Below are 20,926 nucleotides of genomic sequence, written 5' to 3' on the forward strand. Positions count from 1 at the left end.
CCCGCAACCGTCTTTCTGAAATGCAGAATGCTACAAGGGGTGATTTGCTACAAGGGAGTGTAGGGAGTGTGAACACCAGGTGCAGGATGTAATTCACATGGAGATGGAGAGTGTTAAGTGCAGGATGTAATTCACAGAGTCAGAGAGTGTTAGGGGTTAGCTTTGTGAAGGACAAATCTAGTTACAGACACTACAGATTAGTAACAGTTAAAATAAAACTAGGATTGATTAACTCTTTCAGGCCAGTTGATGCTCCTTCTCCACCCTGTTCATTGTTCCCTTTATTTTCCTTGTTATCAGGAGAGGAAAAACCTCATTTCTATTTTTGTTGTAACACTACCCCATGCCAGATGCTATTTCAGGTATTAGGGATACTGCAGTGAACAAGACCAGCTAGATTCCTACTGTCCTGTATTGAATTATCCAGTGGGATTTACTGTATATACATTGTATGTAATGATCTTTATGCTTGTTTTATTTTTTCTCCCCTGCTAGATTGTGAGCTCCTTGAGGGTAGGAAATGTTCTTTGTGTCTGGCTTAGCATCTTATATATAAAAGTAGACTTTTATGTATGTACCACGTCTTCTTTATCCATTCATCTGTCGATGGACATTTAGGCTGCTTCCATGTCCTCGCTATTGTAAATAGTGCTTCAGTGAACATTGGGGTGCATGTATCTTTTTGAATTATGGTTTTCTCCAGATATATGCCCAGGAGTAGGATTGCTGGATCATATGGCAACTTTATTTTTAGTTTTTTAAGGGGCCTCCATACTGTTCTCCATAGTGGCTGTATCAATTTACATTCCCACCAAGAGTGTAGGAGGGTTCCCTTTTCTCCACACCCTCTCCAGCATTTATTGTTTGTAGACTTTTTGATGATGGCCATTCTGACCGGTGTGAGGTGATACCTCATTGTAGTTTTGATTTGCATTTCTCTGATAATTGGTGATGTTGAGCATCTTTTCATGTGCCTCTTGGCCATCTGTATGTCTTCTTTGGAGAAATGTCTATTTAGATCTTCCAGCCATTTTTTGATTGGGTTGTTTGTTTTCTTGATATTGAGCTGCATGAGCTGTTTGTAGATTTTGGAGATTAATCCCTTGTCAGTCGCTTTGTTTGTAAATATTTTCTCCCATTCTGTGGGTTGTCTTTTCATTTTGTTTACGGTTTCCTTTGCTGTGCAAAAGCTTCTTTAAGTGTCATTAGGTCCCATTTGTTTATTTTTGTTTTTATTTTCATTACTGTAGGAGGTGGATCAAAAAAGAGCATGCTGAGATTTATGTCAGAGAGTGTTCTGCCTATGTTTTCCTCTAAGAGTGTTATAGTGTCCAGTCTTACATTTATGACTAATCCATTTTGAGTTTATTTTTGCGTATGGTGTTAGAGAGTGTTCTAATTTCATTCTTTTATATGTAGCTGTCCAACCACTCTTGGTTTCTTAAGCTTAATTCTTATTTCAGTGTACCTGATCTAAGCCCTCAAACTTGAAGGTTAGAGCAGGTCTTCGATACTTGCTTGTTATTTTCCCTTATCTTCTTGATGACATGCACGTTTTCCCATACTCTTATTGGATTTCACCTGTGTTTCTTCCAGGGTATCTCGTCACCTTTGCTTCGAGTAGTCTGGGCTCGAATCATATTGGATGAAGCTCATAATGTTAAGAATCCCCGAGTGCAGACTTCCTTGGCTGTGTGTAAGCTCCAAGCCCAAGCCCGTTGGGCTGTCACTGGAACCCCCATTCAGAACAACTTGTTGGACGTGTATTCACTGCTGAAGTGAGTAAAACTCTTTGGATTATGTAGATGTGAACCCTGTCGGTAACCCTTCATAATTATTTCATATCTCATCTCTCCAGTGTGTACCAGACTATCTTGTGTAGCAGATGGCAAGCCTGTCAACCTTTAAAGGGCAGAAGAATTAATATTTATGAGATATAATCTGTCGATTGACTGGCTGATATAGGACTTTGATGACACCCAGCGCCTATATATGGAAAAATAAGGGACCAATTAAATTAAAGGAAACAACAGTCAACTTACTTCAGTCCCAGGAATGTTTTGGGCTACTTCTGCTTTAAAACGTATGGCCTGGGGGCAGGACTACAATTTATTTGAAGCAAACAGAAAAGAAGGCTGATTTTAAAATACTTGTTTTAATTCAAGTCAGCTCATAAGAGGATACAGAATTTCTTTACTAGCCTTTGAAGTTTTAGTAATGAATGCTAGCTATTGGTTATATGTCCTGTTGTGACGATATAGACGTTGTTAATGGGAAAATTCACATTTTTATAATGTGGTTTTATAATGTGGTTATTGACTTGGATCCTTTTGCTCTGTCTAGCAGAGTTTTGCTATGAAATTGATGTTTACAAATGATTGGATGACATGTAAAATCTGATTTGCTTTTCACCTTATGTCTGTCTTTGAACCTTTCCTCCATCCTCCCATGCTTCTTTCCTATTCTCTATCCTTCTCCAATGAAAAAGATTTCTCCGTTGTTCTCCATTTGATGAACTCAGTCTGTGGAAGAGTCAGGTTGACAATGGTTCAAAGAAAGGAGAAGAACGGTTAAATATTTTAACCAAGAGCCTTTTGCTGAGGAGAACAAAAGACCAGCTGGACCCCACCGGCAAGCCCTTGGTAATCCCATTGGCACATGTCCCTGGGGGAGGCCAGGAAGGAGGGCGACCATGTCCTTGACTTGCCTTGAACCGCCATCTGCTTTGCTTCAGGAGCCTCTGAGTCTCCCATTTTCCTAGGAGGAGGCCCTCGGGTTGCTGTCCTGCCCCTCGTGTCACAGCAGTCCCGTGTGCAGTGTGTTAGAGCAGTCCTGTTTTCAGGGGAGGGTGGGAGCTGCTGTCCAGAGCCTGACTAGATTTCTGGTGCCAACTCTGGGGAGTGTACTCCCTAATGTTCAGTTCATTTGTATAACTTCATCCCAGCTGCTTGTTTCTTTTACTCTTCCAGGTGGTGCTCCCCCAGCGTAAATTTCAGTTGCACCATTTAAAGCTTTCTGAAGATGAAGAGAATGTTTATAGTGTCCTTTTTGCAAGATCAAGGTGTGTGCAGTGAAGAAGCACCTTCTCACATCTATTTCATTCTTGTTCTTGCTTGGGAGTGAGTCGAGGGTCAGGGTTCCTCTAACTGTAATTATGGTATTACTGACAAGTTGGATATCTGTGTTCCTTTTTTAAAAAACCTCCCTTTCTCTCTCCTCACCTCTCCTCAGCTCACCTTTGTCTCACATACACATTGAACCTGTTCTCCATTGGCTTCCTTGCATAGAAGGTCTAGGGTGTGCGCACTGTACACCAGGTCTTTCTGTTCCTCATGGGGCTGTATTAGGAAAGTATATCTTTGACCTTTGACCTGTTACCCAGCCTCTCATTGGAACTTTTAAAAAACTGCTCAGTAATCCTTCTTGTCATCTGTCCTTTGCACTTGCTCTAAAGCTCTTATCCTTCCCTGAATTCCAGATTTCTACTCTCCTAGTTGGTACCTCTCACTTCCAATGTAAATAAGTTTTTTCTCTTTGTATACCTTATGTTTATTAATAAATATTATAATAGTATATTAACTTATACTAATTAATAATATGTTACTGTATTACATGTTAATATTAAATTGATATTAAATATAATACTAATATTTGATATTAATCTTTGTTAATATTTATTAATCATTTTTAAGTGGTTTGGCTTTTAAAGTAATTATTTTTTATTACCTTTGCCCAATGCTTGCTGTGAGCCTACCTTCATTTAACAAGTTCGCTTTTATAATTTTTCAAGGTCCTACCGCAAACACAGTTAAACAGTGACCATTGTAAACCTCTTTGGTCTTAGCGACCATTTTATGTGCATTTTCTTTTTCGATCTGAGGCAGGTCAGCTATGCAGTCCTATCTAAAAAGACATGAAAGTGGGGGCAGCCAATCTGGAAGAAACCTTGATAATCCATTCAGTAGAGGTAAGCAGTGGGACACTCATAAATACAGAAAACCATGAAAATGTGGATGCAGATTTGGTAAACTTACAGAAATCGGGAGGGGTCATGAATTCTTGATTGCAGAGACTTGACCTTAGCTTGGAACCTCAAACCAAAGTAAAATCTGCTGACCTGCAAGCACCAGACCTGGTGATCTAAACTTCTTTTTAGTTATTTTCAAAATCTGTTTGATTAAAATACAAGTAGGTCTATAAAGAAAACCAGTATTTCGTACTTCTCTAATTGGTAGAGAAGTGAGCTAAAACTATGTGATTGAACCTCAGATCAAAGAAGTTTAAAATCTCCTCATTTAGTTCACGGTTCTTCCCCATATTTCTGTTTTAAACCCTGTACTGTTTCCTGTGTCTGTTTTCCTTCTTGGAAGTGGCGCAGGAGTTTGGGTCCAGTGGGCCTGGGCTCTCGGTGGCAGCAGACTCGCAGACATCTAGCACCGCCCACATACTGTCACAGTTGCTGAGACTCCGCCAGTGTTGTTGTCATCTTTCTCTGCTGAAGTCGGTAAGCAAAGCCACCTGTGTGTGGGACCCCAGAGGGGCTGTGGAGAAGTCCACCTCAGTCTCCTGAAACTGGGATCCAGTCTGCTGGATCAAGGAAAATGGGGTTTGAGTGTGTTTTGTTTTCTGGTGGGATAGGAAAGAGAAGACTCTTTATTTTACTTTATTTTATATTAACCTTTATTGATCTTGAGATAATTCCCATGATGTTGAGAACAGTTTTTGTTATTTGTTTTATTATTTTTCTTTAATTAATTAATTAATTAATTGGCTGCACTGGGTCTTTTTTTTTTAACAGATTTTTTAAAAATTAATTAATTAATTAATTTATGGCTGTGTTGGGTCTTCGTTTCTGTGCGAGGGCTTTCTCTAGTTGTGGCAAGCGGGGGCCGCTCTTCATCGCGGTGCGCGGGCCTCTCACTATCGCAGCCTCTCTTGTTGCGGAGCACAGGCTCCAGATGCGCAGGCTCAGTAATTGTGGCTCACGGGCCCAGTTGCTCCGCGGCATGTGGGATCTTCCCAGACCAGGGCTCGAACCTGTGTCCCCTGCATTGGCAGGCAGATTCTCAACCACTGAGCCACCAGGGAAGCCCTGCACTGGGTCTTATTTGCGGCATGTGGGATCTTCGTTGCGGGGTGTGGGATCTTCTTAGTTGTGGCATGCGGGGATCTTTAGTTGCAGCATTCGGGATCTTTAGGTGCGGCATGCGGGATCTAGTTCCCTGACCAGGGATCAAACCCGGGCCACCTGCATTGGGAGCATGGAGTCTTAACCGCTGGATCACCAGGGAAGTCCCTGGTTTGTTTGAATAAGCTTTATTTTAGAATAGAAAATGGCATCTTGTTAAAAAGGAAGCCATATATGAATACTTCGGTATTTTAGGATGTCATAAAGCTTATTTAGCTACTAGTGTTAAGTCTAGTTATGAACACTCAGGTATTTAAAGTTGGCTTGATATTGGATAGAGGCACATCTGTAATTAAGAGGAATATGTTATAGACAGAACACTCTGACATAAATCGCAGCAATATTTTTTTGGATCTCTCTCCTAGAGAAATGGAAATAAAAGCAAAAATAAACAAATGGGACCTAATTAAACTTAAAAGCTTTTGCACAGCAAAGGAAACCATAAACAAAATGAAAAGACAACCCACAGAACGGAAGAAAATATTTGCAAACAATGCTACCAACAAGGGATTAATCTCCAAAATATACAAACAGCTCATACAGCTTAATATCAAAAAAACAACCCAATCAAAAACTGGGCAGAAGACCTAAATAGATATTTCACCAAAGACATATAGATGGCCAAGAAGCACATGAAAAGATGCTCAATGTCACTAATTATTAGAGAAATGCCAATCACAACCATAATGAGGTCCTCACCTCACACCAGTCAGAATGGCCATCATTAAAAAGTTGACACATCTTCAAGAAATTCATGGAAAAGACTCTGACAAGTACAGGTTTCTGGTAACTGACTGTACTGCTGAACTGAATGAATAAGCATTTTCAGAACTCTAATGAAAAACTGATGAACTCATAAAAGTGCTAACAAAAGATCAAGATGAAAAAAAAAATTAATTACATGGGACTGAGTGAACTGATGAGGATGAGTATAATTTTTGTGACTTTCTGTCTGAATTAAAAAAAAAAAAAAAGCCACAAGGACTCAGAGGCAAAGAATATACAAATCAATTTTCACTGCAAGTAAAGGAGCTGTTACAGTGGAGGATTACTGGACTGAATGTCAATATTATGACATAGTATGAGTGTGTTTCATGTTTGGTAATTGCAATCATTGTTGCTTTTGTTGTGGTCATCCATGTACACTGCTTGGTGTCAGTCTATTTATCTCTTGTAAAAATAAAATACAGTGTGTGTGTGTGAAAAAATAAAAAAATAAAAAAAATAAAAAGTTGACAAACAATAAATGCTGGAGAAGGTGTGGAGAAAAAGGAACCCTCCTACACTGTTGGTGGGAGTCTAAATGCGTGCAGCCACTCTGGAGAACAGTATGGAGGATCCTTAAAAAACTAAAAATAGAGTTACCATATAATCCAGCAATCCCACTCCTGGGCACATATCTGGAGAAAACTAATTCAAAAAGATATATGCACCCCAATGTTCATATTCATTACAGCATTATCTACAATAGCCAAGACATGGAAGCAACCTAAATGTCTATCAACAGATGAATGGATAAAGAAGATGTGGTGCTTGTGTGTGTATATATATATATATGCATACATATAATGGAATATTACTCAGTCATAAAAAGAGAATGAAATAATGCCATTTGCAGCAACATGGATGGGACTAGAGATTATCATATTAAGTTAAGTAATCAAAGATAAATATCATATGATATCACTTATTTGTAGAATCTAAAAACATGATACAAATGAACTTATTTACAAAACAGAAATAGACTCACAAACATAGAAAACAAACTTATGGTTACCAAACGGGATAGCGGAGGGTGGTGAGGAAGGGATAAATTAGGAGTTTGGGATTAACATATACACACTACTATATATTGAATAGGTAAACAACAAGGACCTACTGTATAGCACAGGGAACTAAACTCAGTATCTCGTAATAACCTGGGAATTCTCTGGCGCTCCAGTGGTTAGGACTTGGTGCTTTCACTTCCAGGGCCTGGGTTCGATCTCTGGTCGGGAAACCAAGATCCTGCAAGCCACGTGGTGTAGCCAAAATAAAAAAATCTTGTAATAACCTTTAATGGAAAAGAATCTGAAAGAGAATATATATGTGTGTGAGTGTATGTATGTATAAGGGAATCACTTTGCTGTACACCAGAAACTAACACAATACTGTAAATATACTTCAATTAAAAAAAAAAAGGGGGAATATGTTATTCTTTTTTTTTTTTCTCTTGGCAGTTAAAATTTATTTTCTCCTTAGTTATCAAGGATTCTTTACTTTCTTTATACTCTTCTGAACTTTTCCAGATTTTCTAAATTGAGCATATGTTATTTTTATGAACAGAAAAAGAACTACTCCTGGTATTTGAAAATTTTTTCTTTTATTAAAAAAATTTTTATTGAAGTATGTTATTCTTTTGAGGTGCTGTAGTAATGTATCTTTTTTTTGGTAGTAAATTGCATCTTGATTATCAATAGCTTAATTAACTGTACTGTTCTAGCTGGGGAGAATAGAATGATCTTGCAATCTGGCAATTTTCTAAGAAGTTCCATCATTTGATTGATTGATTGATTGATTGATTAAATGGATTCCTTTTTTTTTTTTTTTTTAATTATTTTTGATTGCGTTGGGTCTTCGTTACTGCGCATGGGCTTTCTCTAGTTATGGCGAGCGGCGGCTACTCTTCTTTGCAGTGCGTGAGCTTCTCATTGCAGTGGCTTCTCTTGTTGCGGAGCACGGGCTCTAGGCTCACGCGGGCTTCAGTAGTTGTGGCGCACGGGCTTAGTTGCTCCGCGGCATGTGGGATCTTCCCGGACCAGGGATCGAACCCGTGTCCCCTGCATTGGCAGGCGGATTCTTAACCACTGCACCACCAGAAAAGTCCCTTGATTTATTTTTGATCTGGTGAAAAAAGCTTGCAAGATTACATTTTAATCTGGGTTTACCAGAGGAGATACTGATGGTAAATTATGAGACATTTTGCCACGTGCTGTGTTAAACAGTTAGCACTTTGGCAGGTCACGTGCCTTGCTGCCTCAACCGCCCATCTGCTCTGTCCCCTGTCTGATTCTGCTCAGGCCCTGGATCCGAAAGAGCTGAAGAGTGAAGGCCTGGTCCTTTCCCTGGACGAGCAGCTCAGAGCCTTGACCTTGTCCGAATTCCATAACTCAGAGCCGTCTGCCTCCGTTTCCCTTAATGGCAAATGCTTCAAGGTGGAGCTTTTTGACGACAGGAGAGAGAGCACCAAGGTAGTATGATCACCTCTATTCTAGTAGAAAGACTTTGACTCCTCACACATTTCCCTGAGTGAGAGCGCCACATTTGTCCAAGCGAGTCCAGCCATTTGACAGCAGAGCTGGAGCTGTTAGATGTTGGTTGGTCAAATTCTCCCTCCAGTCTTAAATTCTAGTTTGAGTTGATGAATAAAACTGAAGTCTTACTGCATAGTGGGCTTTCAGAGAGTGGCTTGGGCCGACCTGGCATCAGGGCAGATTTCTGGCATGGATTCCTGGGGAAGGAGCCTGTCAGGTGTATGCCGGCCACAGGGCCCAGGCAAGTGAGCAGTTTGTTTTGGGAAAACAACGAAGGCCTGAGCCTCGAGACTGTGTGATATGTCTGAGCGCCAGTTGCTTTGCTTTGTTGAGAGGCTTCCATCTGCCGGGTTTGTTTCCTACCAGCCTCTCCTCATTAGTCACTCTGTTCTGTTTTCATTGAATGTTTTAAGAACTGAAGGGTTCTATCAGAGGAAGGCCGGGGTGTGTGTCCTGCCTCTCCACTGGCTCGCTTGGAACCTGCCCATTGTCTCGCCTGCCCTGAGGGCTGGGTTCCCTTTCTGCTGCTTTCTGAGGCTGCCTCAACCTCTCTTCAAAGGCTTTAAAAGATGTAACTGGAAAGGAGGTCACTGCCAGGGGAATGGTTTTACCAAAGAATTACTTTTAATTAGATTTTTAAAATATTTACCTAGGTCTTCACCCTCAGTAACTGAGAGAAACATAAGAAGGGCACCACATGTGGCCGGACTTCAGGCCCTAGCACCCTCAGTTAGCTATTGGGTTAAAATTCATGTTCCTAATAATTTGTATTCCTAACAGCTTGTCTGATACTCAGGTCATCGTTCACAAGGCTTCTTAATGTGAACCCATTAATCGTAGTTCACACCGCTTAAGGTGGTTTCACGTGAGGAAGGGAGTTTTGTTTGGTAGCACAAACCTAAACTCATACAGAATGTTAATAGAATTTGGCCCCAGCTCACAGCCCATGAATCCTGCTCTCCCACTGCATTTTTTTCAAAATACCTATCGCCAGGTTTTTCATGAGGCAGTTTGAGAACTTTCCACAACCTTGAGTTGCCAAGACACCAGGCACTTCGTGTACCTGCTTTTTTCCTTCCTACTAATTCAAAATGGTACAGTCCTGTGACTGTCTTCCTGCCCAGGCATCAGCGTGTTTGTTCAGGTGGGAGCGCAGCCTTACGCGGGGGCCTCCACAGGTTGCCACTAGCACCACGATGGCATAGAATGGAAGAGCTAAGGGCACCTCAGTTCCTCTGGCTCAGCCCCTTTTTACTGATGAGGAAGCTGAGCTCTTAACTGGGAGTTCCAAAGTGATCCAGCCCTGTGATGGCAGAATAAGAACTCTCTTCATCTCCTGATTCTTGGTCTAATTTTCATCCTCTTCCACCATTCTGGGGATGAACTTTAGAGCCTTTGGAAAGGTCATTCACATTAGCAGTCAGGAAGAATGAGCCCAGCTGCTCTCCAGAGTCCTGCCCACGTGTTCTCATCGCCTGGTCCCTCATAGGCTTGAATACGCCCTGAGCAGTTTTGGTAAATACCCAGAGAGCTTGTCGTGAAGCTTGAGCAAGTATTCCTCAGCCTGGACAGGTTCTCTTCTTCAACATCTTTTGCAGCAGACCTCAAACTGGGTCAAGCTCTTTCACTTTCTCCTTCTGCAAATGTTAGGATAGTATCTTCTGTGGTCCAGCAATATGCTGAGTGCTAGGGGTGCAGAAATGAACCAGACATACGCTGGCTCTGCCTCTTTGGAGCATATCCGGCCATGAAAGCAAGAGATGACTAATAAGCAATTAATATATAGTATGAAAAAGACCATGATAATAGAAAGAAAAGGCGGTATAGTAGCACGTAGGCAGTGGGCTCCTGGGATTGGAGACGGCCTCCAAGAAGCTGACACGTAAGGCTGTCCTAGGCAGAGGGAACAGAACGGACAAAGAGGAGACAGAGCATGGCTTAGTGGAGGGAGAATGTTGGTGTCGCCCGAGCATCATTTGAAGAGCGTGTAGTGAGGGTTGAGGCTGGAGATGTGAGCGGAAGGCAGGGTAGCAAGGATCTGGGAAACCACCGTAAGGAGCTTGGGCTTTGTTCTCAGTGGGAAGCCACTGCAGGGGCTTCAGCCAGAGGAGGAAAATAAGAAACTGACATTTTGGAAATAGCCCTCTGGCTGCAGAGAGGAAAGGGAACTAGACAGGAGTAAGACCAGAAGCCGAGAGGCTGTGGAGGAGACTGATTCTTTAATTCAGAAAGTGGAGAAAAGCAGATTGGCTTAAACCTCCGTATGTTAATTCCACCTTTTCCCAGATTTCATCTCTGTTGGCAGAATTGGAGGCAATCCGAAGAAATTCAGGGTCCCAAAAGAGGTAAATGTGTTATTTCATTATCCAAGCATTGCTTGTAATTACGCTAGAAAATTTAATATTGCAGATAGTTATAAATCTTCGCTTTTTATATCAAGGACCTTGAGTCATGCTTAGCAGAAAGCACTCAGGTTACAGCACAGATTCCCTTTGATCTCTAATTAAAATATTTGTGGCACTGGCTGAAAAGGCAATCTCTAGAGGATCCGAGTAAACTGAGCATCTGAAGAAGTGTTTAAGAGCAGAGAAGAAGCATCTCAAGAAAAGCAAGAGAGTAACAGGTGGGCGAGGGAGGGAGAAGAGTGGGGTCAGACCGGGAGCCCCCATGGTGCTGGGGATGTTCCTAAGCTGGGGACGTGGTTATGGGAGGTTCATTCGTTGTTTGACTTTACTGTGTGCTATTCAGTGCATTTGTAGATGGGAAATATTTTGATCTAAACACATAAAACTCTAATGAAAGCACAGCATGGGGGGAACAGAGAAGCCCTAGCAGCTTACGGTTCTGACTGGCAAGGGGGGCCTCTACCCCTCTGCAGGGGCACGGACCTCCTCTGGAGAAGCACTAGGCCCCAGGTGACCAGAGGCTGCAGCCAGTACTTTAGCTTAGCCACCACTTTGTTCTGACTTCATTTTGCACAAAATAAGTTGTAGACTGGATCTAGAAATAGCTGGAAATATTGTAATCTTATAATGTCACCGAAGTGTGTACCCTTAGGTAGCAGAAGGCCTTTCCTCGTCCACATTTGATAACTGAATTGTACGAATAACAGGCGTTAAAGCCCTGCGGATGAGTTTGTTTCATCAATTCGGGGGCATTGGTTTTCTGTTTTATCCTTCCTTCCAGTGTCATCGTCTCTCAGTGGACCAGCATGCTGAAGGTTGTAACCTTGCACCTTAAGAGGCATGGACTGACTTATTCCACCATCGATGGCTCTGTTAACCCCAAACAGAGAATGGACTTGGTGGAGGCATTTAACAACTCCAGGGGCCCTCAGGTATGAGCTGATCACAGCAGAGCTCTGTAATCAAGAGCAAATTGTTCCCAATTATACAGAGGAAATTTTAACATAGCTCAATTCAAAAATATTCATAGCTTTGATCCCTCCAGGTGTTTTTGATTCCTTCGACATTTATTGGGGATACATATCAAAGTGTGCAAATACTCTAAGAGAATAAACTATGAGGGCTAAAAAGAGAGTAAGAACATAACTGGTTAGGATCAAGAGACTCTTTGTGGAGGAGGCAAGCCTGGCAGGATGGGTGGGATCTTGATGTGAGGAAAGATGGAGGGAAGTGGGAGAACAAAGGCATCTAATTATGGATAATGAGAATTTGGAAAGCACTAGTTGAGTGATGGCAGGAGAATCATGGCAGTGGTTGGGGGACTGATGGAACAGACAGAATCCGGTTGATGGAAAGTTTATTGAGCTAACCACCCCTGGTGCTCTAAATGGTAGTATTCATATATTTCGGCAGGCGCACAATTAATGTTTTGAGAATGACTCACCAAAAAAAGGTTAAATGAGAATTTTCTCAAAGCTGAGGCATGGGAGATAGGATCTCAGAGTTTCGAAACAGTGCCTTTATGACAGCAGAAGAAAATTTGATAAGAGCATGTTGCTAAGAAGGAGAGGTGATTTATGAGACCAAGTCTGTGTAAAGTTAATGGTCTGCTTCCTTTTGAAGGTTATGCTAATCTCTCTCTTGGCTGGAGGTGTTGGTCTAAACCTGACCGGAGGAAACCATCTTTTTCTTCTGGACATGCACTGGTAATGATTCTGGATTTTTCTTGAGTTGTCACAGCATAGCAGGGAGACCAGAGGGGCAGTAAGGCCTGACTTCTTATATTGAGTGTGTTCCTTTCATATTATGGAGCTGCCTCTGTGCATACATGTGTATAAGATACAGATCAAAATGGTGTAGGGCTAGGGACTTTGCTGGTGGCGCAGTAGTTAAGAATCCGCCTGCCAATGCAGGGGACATGGGTTCGATCCCTGGTCCGGGAAGATCTCACATGTCGCAGAGCAACTAAGCCCGTGCGCCACAACTACTGAGCCTGCGCTCTAGAGCCTGTGAGCCACAACTACTTGAGCCCATCTGCCGCAACTACTGAAGCCTGCGTGCCTAGAGCCCGTGCTCCGCAACCAGAGAAGCCCCTGCAATGAGAAGCCCGCGCACTGCAATGAAGACTAGTCCCCTCTCGCCGCAACTAGAGAGAAAGCCCGCGCACAGCAAGACCCAACACAGCCAAAAATAAATAAAGTAATAAATAAATTTAAAAAGAGAGAGAGAAAAAAATTGGTGTAGGGTTAGTTGCCGGCCCTGAATTCCTGAGCAAGCAAGGCTTCAAATGACTATTTAAAATAGTCTGTTCACTATTTATTGTTAATCTAACATCTGTTTCCACGGAAACTGGGAGCCGGGTGGGGGGGTGCTTTTCCTTATGGCCAAGAGCCGCTTCACTCAATGAAGAGTTTTATCTCTTCAAAACACCGTATTTCAGACATACTTGCTGACGTCCAAGGAAATCTCAGCCTTGGCGAAGAGGGAGAACTGTTACTCCACAGGGAAAAGGCAAAGGAATTTTCTAATTATGTTAGACACACACTTAACACAGAGCCTTGGACTCACTGCACATAGTGTCAACACCGGGAGCATGGCAGCGTCCTTCCCAGATACGAAGTGAATGACTCATGTACTGCTGGGAGGAAGCGTCATGATTTGTCCCTGTTTTGAGTTGTCAGTGATGCCAGTCAGGGGTTGCTGCACCAGGCACTGGTGCCAGAGATTGTCATTTGTTAATTCTCCAGGCAGCCCAGATGGGCACAGACAGGCCAACCTGTTGTTATCTTCCTGGAGAATGTGGTTAGGTCTTACTTGGGACTCCCCTATACTCGTGAGTGAGGAAAGCAGAATGGGGATCATGCTGGTTTCTGAGTTGGAGCAATGTTATCCAAGATTTTAAAGAGGTAAGATGAGAAACTAGTTTGGAATTAATGATGAGAGTCCAGAAAGAATGAAACAAATTAAGTCTCCTTAGTTGAATCATAGAATATTAAAGTTGAAAAAGGCATTAGAGATCATTTGCCAGCCCTCCCGTTTCCAAGTAGCCATCTGAAGCCTGGAGGGTTGTGGTTAGATGACTTGCCCAAAGTCACTCAACTAGTTAGTGACAGGATTTGAGCATTGGTTTAACCTCTGTTACTTAAGAGTTTCCAACTGATGGTGGTGCTAAGAGTTCCTATTAGCAATCTGACCCCAGTTTCTCATGAGACGGCAAGAAGACACCTGGGGCTTTCTGAGTCCCACATAGACTAGAACAGAGATCTACAAATTTTTTCTATAAGTATTTTAGGCCAGATAGTAAATATTTTAGGCTTTGCCAGCTACATAGGTCTCTGTTGCATATTCTTTGTTGTAGGTTTTTTTTTTTTTTTTAACAAACCTTTAAAAATGTAACAACAATTTTAAACACAAGAGCCATACAGAAACAGACTGTGGGCTGCGTTTGGCCCATGGGATTTGCCCACCCCTGGTCTAGGGTGTCAGTACCTTTGAGCTTTACTTGTCTTCTAACAGGAATCCGTCACTTGAAGATCAAGCTTGTGACCGAATTTACCGAGTAGGGCAGCAGAAAGATGTTGTCATACACAGGTAAGTAAGTAAAAGTCTCCAGGACAAAGGTCTGCTTTCATGAAAATTTTTCTTGGGTAATGTTTTAATAGAATGTGTAAAGTATTTGATGATCACTGTACTAATGGTGCTTGTGGGGCACATCCTTGTTGGTACTCACAGTCAGGAAGGGAACACAAGCAATTTGTGGATAACCTTGGAGTTGGTCCTGCAGAAGAAGAAAAGCTTATGAACAATGCTGAGCCTTAACTCAGTCAAGGCTGCCCATGAAAGGACCCTCCTCCCTCCCTCTCTTCCTCTCTTCCTCTCTCTCTCTCTCTCTCTCTCTTTTTCTTTTAACTTTTATTTTGACATAATTCCAGACGTATAGAGAAGAATGTAAGAATTCTTACAAGAATACCCCAAAGTTCTTGATTGCAAGAATAATACCAAAAAATTCCTGTGCACTGTGACACTTGTGTGTGTGTGTGTGTGTGTGTGTGTGTAAGTTTTTTTCTGGACCATTTGGCAGTAAGTTGCAGACATGATGCTCCTTTACCTCTAAATATTAAAATATGCATTTCCTAAAAATGACATTCTCTTACATAACTATAATAAAGTTATCAAAACCAGGATGTTAACAATGATACAATACTCATATCTGATCTATGGACCTTATTCAGTTTTGCCACTTGTCCCAGTGATGTTCTTCCCAGCCAAAGAAAATTCTAGGTCCTGTGTAGCATTTGATTATCATGACTCTTTTGTCCCTTTAATCTGGAACAACACCTCAATCTTTCTTTGTGTTTTATGACAGTGACATTTTTGAAGTGCACAGGCCAGTTATTTTGTAGAATGCCCCTGTCCTTGAGACCCTCTTCTCTTTAAAAACAACAACAGAACCTGCCTTAATGGTACAATACAGTCTAGTTATGGACCTCTTTTTCTTCTTCCTTTTCATGGCTACGTTTTCTGAATAATTAGAAATCCTTGTCTATCTTTACTTACTTACTTCCCATTCATTCCTCAACCTATACAAACTGGCTTTCACCCCCATCGCTCCATTAAAGCTACTCTTGCTAAGGGACACCAATGAATTCCAAAATTCGCCAAGTACAGCGATTATGTCAGTTGTTCTGTCTTTAGCTCTCTTCTCAGCTCACTTTGTATGCACCTCTCTTAATAATCCCGTCTACTCCAGTAAGTCCAAAATCTATACTCTCTGTTCCAAGGTTTCCTAAACTTCAGGCCAAGATATCCAAATCCCCACGAAATATCTGAATCTGAGTGTCCACATCCACACCCATTATTCATTCACTCATGCATTTGTCTCATTCAACTCAAAAAACGAATACCTGTTGAGGAGTCCCCATGTAGCAAGTACTGTTACATGCTCCAGGGACTCACAGTGTCACAAGCTGAGATTGTTTCTCCCTGCTACCTCATATCTACTGATTCTTCTGAATTCCTTGTCTTTGTGAATAGTATCACTGTTTATGTATTCATGGAGCCATAACTAGACTCCCCCTTCTTGCTCACATTTCACAAACCAAGTCCATTCATTTTATTTTCTAGGTGTTTCTTGTAACCATCCCTTTCTTCCCATCCCACTGCCATTTCCTCCTTTCAAAACTAAGTTTCTTAGCATCACAGGCAGAGTCACTCGTGATCCAGCCCCCGCCAGCCTCTTGAGCTTCGGCTGTTGTAGTACAACATAGTTTTTGACTTTTGCCCTGGCCAGACTCTACGACCCCCGCAGCAGACCATGTTCCAAAACTCAGCCATGGTTTTACACATGTTCCTATTCCCTGGGATGCCCTCCCCACTGTTCTATCTGGCAAACCCTTGCTCATCCTACAAGTCACACTAAGAGTCAACTTGTCAATGGAGCCTTCCCTGAAGACCCCAGACAGATTTCTTTTCACTCCTCTTGTACGCTGGACATACTTCTGTTATAGCGCTTTCCAGGTCATATTATTATTGTTGCTGTTTATTTTCATGTCTTTGTTTTGTGTTCTCTTTGACTGCAAGACCATGTTCAAATCTCCGTTCCTACACCTAGCATAGTGCATGGCATATAGTGAATCTTCATCAGCACTTGTTGAATGAGTGAATAAGGGACAACAGAGGTATTTCCTCGGTTTGTAAAACCTGTTTTCAGTGTGAATTAGCCAAGAGATAAGACACTCTGTACTTAAACCAGCACACATATTCCTAGCAGAAACTAGATAAGCTTTAGGCCTTCTGACCTTATCAGGATGGAGCTTTTTGTGTAAAAGCTGGATCTCTATACTTCTTTTTGGATTGGGATATCTTTTGCTTATTTTGGCGCTTCTCAATTATCTCAGCTTCAGAAAGAAATAAAAGGTCAATTTGAGGTCAGATCACTTTATTTTTAAATTTTTTAAATTTTTATTTATTTATTTATTTATTTAGGCTGTGTTAGGTCTTTGTTGCTGCACGCGGGCTTTCTCTAGTTGCGGCAAGAGGGGGCTACTCTTTGTCGCAGGGCGCGGCCTTCTCATTGTGGTGGCTTCTCTTGTTGCGGAGCACGGGCTCTAGGCACACGGGCTTCGGTAGTTGTGGCACGCGGGCTTCAGTAGCTGTGGCTCACGGGCTCTAGAGCTCAGGCTCGGTAGTTGTGACGCATGGGCTTAGTTGCTCCGCGACATGTGGGATCTTCCTGGACCAGGGATAGAACCCATGTCCCCTGCATTGGCAGGCGGATTCTTAACCACTGCGCCACCAGGGAAGTCCAAGGTCAGATCACTTTAAATGGACATATATTTAGTCTAAGTTGTTTAGGTCTCCTAAACATAGAGTTCTTAATCAAACCTAAGGAAAAATAAAGGAAGAAATCTCATTTAAAAACTAAAGCATAAATAGACATTTGAATATGTCATCAGATATGCTGCTTTGGGTTTTTGATTATTTGCTTGTCTATTTTTCAGATTTGTTTGTGAGGGAACAGTGGAAGAGAAGATCTTGCAGCTCCAAGAGAAAAAGAAAGATTTGGCCAAACAGATTCTATCAGGATCTGGAGAAGTTGTCACCAAGCTCACCTTGGCCGATCTCAAAGTCCTTTTTGGCATCTAACTTCCTGTTTATGGGGCTCAGAATAGTGCCATTGTTGGTTTGTATCAGGATCTGGGGAGAATGACCTAACCCTGGTCCTTTGAGCTCTCGTTGCCATTCAGTTTCACCTTCAAGCCCGCCTCAAAGTGAGGATCAGTTATCATGTTAACCACTTGGTTAACCAGTCATGTTAATCAATCAACGTATTTAATGTGTGACATAGAAACCAATAAATTACTTCAGATAAGAGAAAATGCTTTAGAGTTAGAGAATTTGGAAAACAACCTTGGGAGAGTTGTACCTAAGCTTCAGTAAAAGCTCAAAAAGCCCTCTGTTGCTTTTCTCTTCTCAGCTGGTGGGGACCCAATGTTACTGCCTTTTCTAACACAGGCTCCATCCCATCTCTTCATCTCCTGTCAACGAGGCTGCTCATATAACCATCTCTTTATGGGCTGAGCAGAAGCGGGTCTCTACGTAATATGTAGATGGTTAGTATTTGTATCATTGTATTATTTAGAATTTGGTATCATATCATTTAGTGTTATTATATTATTTTGTATTGCTATCATATGTAGTATTTATGTCATAAAATTTAATTTTTGTATCATTTTTCTAGTATTTGTATTTTTACAAATTTACAGTATTTGTAGCACTTAGTATCGTTTCATTTAGTATTACTGTGTCATTTAGTATTTGTATTATCATTGGCATAATCCAATAAACATGTGTTTGACAGTGTAGCAGAGATAATGCTTTGTGTCCACGAACCCCCATTTCCTTTTCCTCCTGGCCACCAGAGACTACATTTCCTAGTCTTCACTGCAGTTACATGGGTCCGTATTACTGAGTTCTATGGAGAGAAGTGATGTAAGTCATTTCTTATCTGCCTTTCTAAAACCTTGCAAGTGATTCTTTGTGCTGTTTCTTCTCTTGTTGGCCCACTGAATACAAAGGAACTGATGGACGACTACAGGGCCCTAGAGATTTGTGAAGCCACTAGGTCAGAGATTCTTAACCGACTGTTGTCCACAGACCCTCTGGCAGACTGGTAAGCCTCAGTTCCTGAACGACATCGGAACAAAGCCTCCTGTATGTGCCTCCCTTCTCACCCTAGCTCGCCTACATTGGACTATGACATGATCAAGAAATAATTTTTTTTAAAACCATGAGACTTGGATGTTTGTTTGTATAGCAGTTTGTATCCTGACTAATACAAACTCTTGAGAATTTCTTACTTTGGGAAACTATTCAGATTCCCTTCTTCCCATTGGCAGTCATTTCCAAAACACTTACTCAGCTAATTTCTGCTAGAAAGAATTGTATTTCTTCCTAGATAGAACTGTTGCCCTCCTCTGAGTTAGGATTAGGTGACAGAGCCCTGTGTTAAGCCAGTCACAGTATGGGCTGAGGCACTGGGGCCTGTTTAAGCAAAGGTGCCCTCTAAGGACATGGTCTAAAGGCCCACAGAGGCAAAGACAGGTGGCCTGGAAGGAAGAGTTCTGACTTAACTCTACTTCCAGGTTCACCTTAGCTGAGGGTGTAGCCTTGAAAAAATCATTAACTTCTCTACGCTTTGGTTTCTGCATTTGTGGTGGGCATTGTTTTTAGAACTTCGGCAGCTATAGTGAAGTCCCTGATAAAATCGGGAAATGGAGGATGTAAGATTACCCTTCGGGAGTTACGCTGTAGGATCAACACACCAGGGCAAAGGGAGTGTCACCTGAGAAGCAGTGGCTCCCAGGCCAGCAAGAACGTACAGACCCTGCCTCTGCCGTTTGCTGACTGTCTGGCGTTCAGCTAGTTGCAGGTTCCCCAGGCACCTCAGTTCTTTCATCTGTAAGATGTGAGGATTAGCATGCAGCTCACTCTGCTCCACTGGGAATTTAGCAACACACATACACACCATACCCCGTTCGACCAGATCGACAGATGGGTCACGTCGGTCAGAAGGCGCGTTAGGTGAACACTGTCAGTGTCCTTTCCAGGGACTGTTTAGGAGAGAGGCGGTGTCAACTTTGAGGTTCAAGTATTCTTGCTTTTAGTCTGAAGATGGATGCAGGGATTATAACCTACAATCTTCAGATATTCAGAGCCCATTGACCAATGTAATCTACTCTAATATTCCTTCTGGTATCTTAAATAGTTTCTCTAGTGTTCCTCATTCTGATTCTAAGCTAGCAAAGCCACTCAGTCTTGTCTTGGGTAGGTGTTCCTATAACAGGGAGATGCTATCGATGTGAGGCGGATACAGCAAAAATTGGAACCACTGTCATACCAGACATGCATCCCTCAGTCCTAGCCCTGGGGTGGAAATGTCTCATGAATTAGTATAAGTAGCATTCTGGTGTCCGTCTCAGGCTCACGTTCATTTAGTTACTGTGAGTCCATTGCTTAAGGTCAGGGCATGACAAGCTGGGTCCCTGCACCCTCTAGCAGTGGGCGGCATCCCACAGTGTAGTGATCTAATTGAGGTGCTGCCCTGTGAGTTCTGCCAGTGTCAACCAGCCTTCCTTTATGTGACACCATAACTGTCAGATTTTCTTTTTACCTCTATCTGCCTACCTCAGCAGACTTAGGCAAGAACAGTAAATGCTTTGTTAACCATGAAGTGCCATCCAAATGCTAGTGTTATTGCTGTGGGACCAGGTCTTGGAATATGAGAATAAAATAGAAGCATGGGTGCAGCTGAAAGAGCCAGATGGTGAACATCTGTCACCAAAGTGCAACATTGCTGAGCACCCAGTTTACAAGGTATTTCTTATGTGACAGAGTTGCCTTCATGGAAGGTTTATAGTTTGACTTCTTTCTGGCAGTGTTAATCAAAAAAGGGCATCGTGCGTGCCATGGCTGGATGGAACCTGGGCCCTTTAAAGCCTTACCAAGGACTCCTGTTGCCATCCAGTTATTATGAACACAATAGGTAGAATGATGTCTTTGTGGGGCATGACCCCTTCCTCTGTCAGTCATGTATGTGATCTGGAATGGCTACGTATGAATACTGGGCTCTTTCCTCTCTCTGATTGTCTTGCCCAATGAAGTAGCTTCTGCAGGGCTGAAAGGTGAAGCCAGATTATCCCGCACAGATAGTCATGGAAACGCCAGTGCTCGGTGTGGCCCCTCTAGTTTCCTGAAATCTTGATATCTACCATAATGCCTCGAGAGAATTTGGGTTTACAGAGTGGGATGTGGTACTGCTATTTGCTATGTAGCATGTAGCCCTAGAGAAGGCCAGAAAGAATTAAAAGGCATTCCTTCAAGCACAAAGAGAATTACAATAAGAATTTAGAATTTGTAGGCGTATGACCTCGATTAAAATGTTTTCATAGGTAAAAATGAAATCAGCGTCAGTTATAGTACAAAGTACCACCGGAGTGAGTAGCCAGGGGACGGGGATGGAAATGAAAGAACGGCCTAAC

The 20,926-nt window shown here is 42.2% G+C and overlaps 1 protein-coding gene across 4 annotated transcripts in view; it reads left to right on the forward strand.

Moving 5' to 3' along the window:
- The window catches only part of TTF2 (transcription termination factor 2), a 43,858-nt gene extending 26,101 nt beyond the window's left edge, over positions 1-17,757 (forward strand). The window contains exons 13-23 of one of the 4 annotated variants that reach the window (XM_036872304.1): positions 1,597-1,778; positions 2,489-2,642; positions 2,970-3,061; positions 3,885-3,967; positions 4,371-4,504; positions 8,248-8,418; positions 10,768-10,826; positions 11,668-11,818; positions 12,510-12,592; positions 14,403-14,477; positions 17,387-17,757. In XM_036872304.1, the coding sequence (XP_036728199.1) occupies positions 1,597-1,778; positions 2,489-2,642; positions 2,970-3,061; positions 3,885-3,967; positions 4,371-4,504; positions 8,248-8,418; positions 10,768-10,826; positions 11,668-11,818; positions 12,510-12,592; positions 14,403-14,477; positions 17,387-17,531 (1,329 nt within the window). In that variant the 3' untranslated portion in view covers positions 17,532-17,757. The remainder of the gene's footprint in view (positions 1-1,596; positions 1,779-2,488; positions 2,643-2,969; positions 3,062-3,884; positions 3,968-4,370; positions 4,505-8,247; positions 8,419-10,767; positions 10,827-11,667; positions 11,819-12,509; positions 12,593-14,402; positions 14,478-17,386) is intronic. The other 3 variants (XM_036872314.1, XM_036872321.1, XR_005022298.1) reach the window with 3 other exon arrangements.
- The last annotated feature ends 3,169 nt before the right edge of the window (positions 17,758-20,926 follow it).

The sequence above is a fragment of the Balaenoptera musculus genome, chromosome 1 (assembly GCF_009873245.2).
Source record: "Balaenoptera musculus isolate JJ_BM4_2016_0621 chromosome 1, mBalMus1.pri.v3, whole genome shotgun sequence".
In the NCBI taxonomy this organism is placed as follows: domain Eukaryota; kingdom Metazoa; phylum Chordata; class Mammalia; order Artiodactyla; family Balaenopteridae; genus Balaenoptera; species Balaenoptera musculus.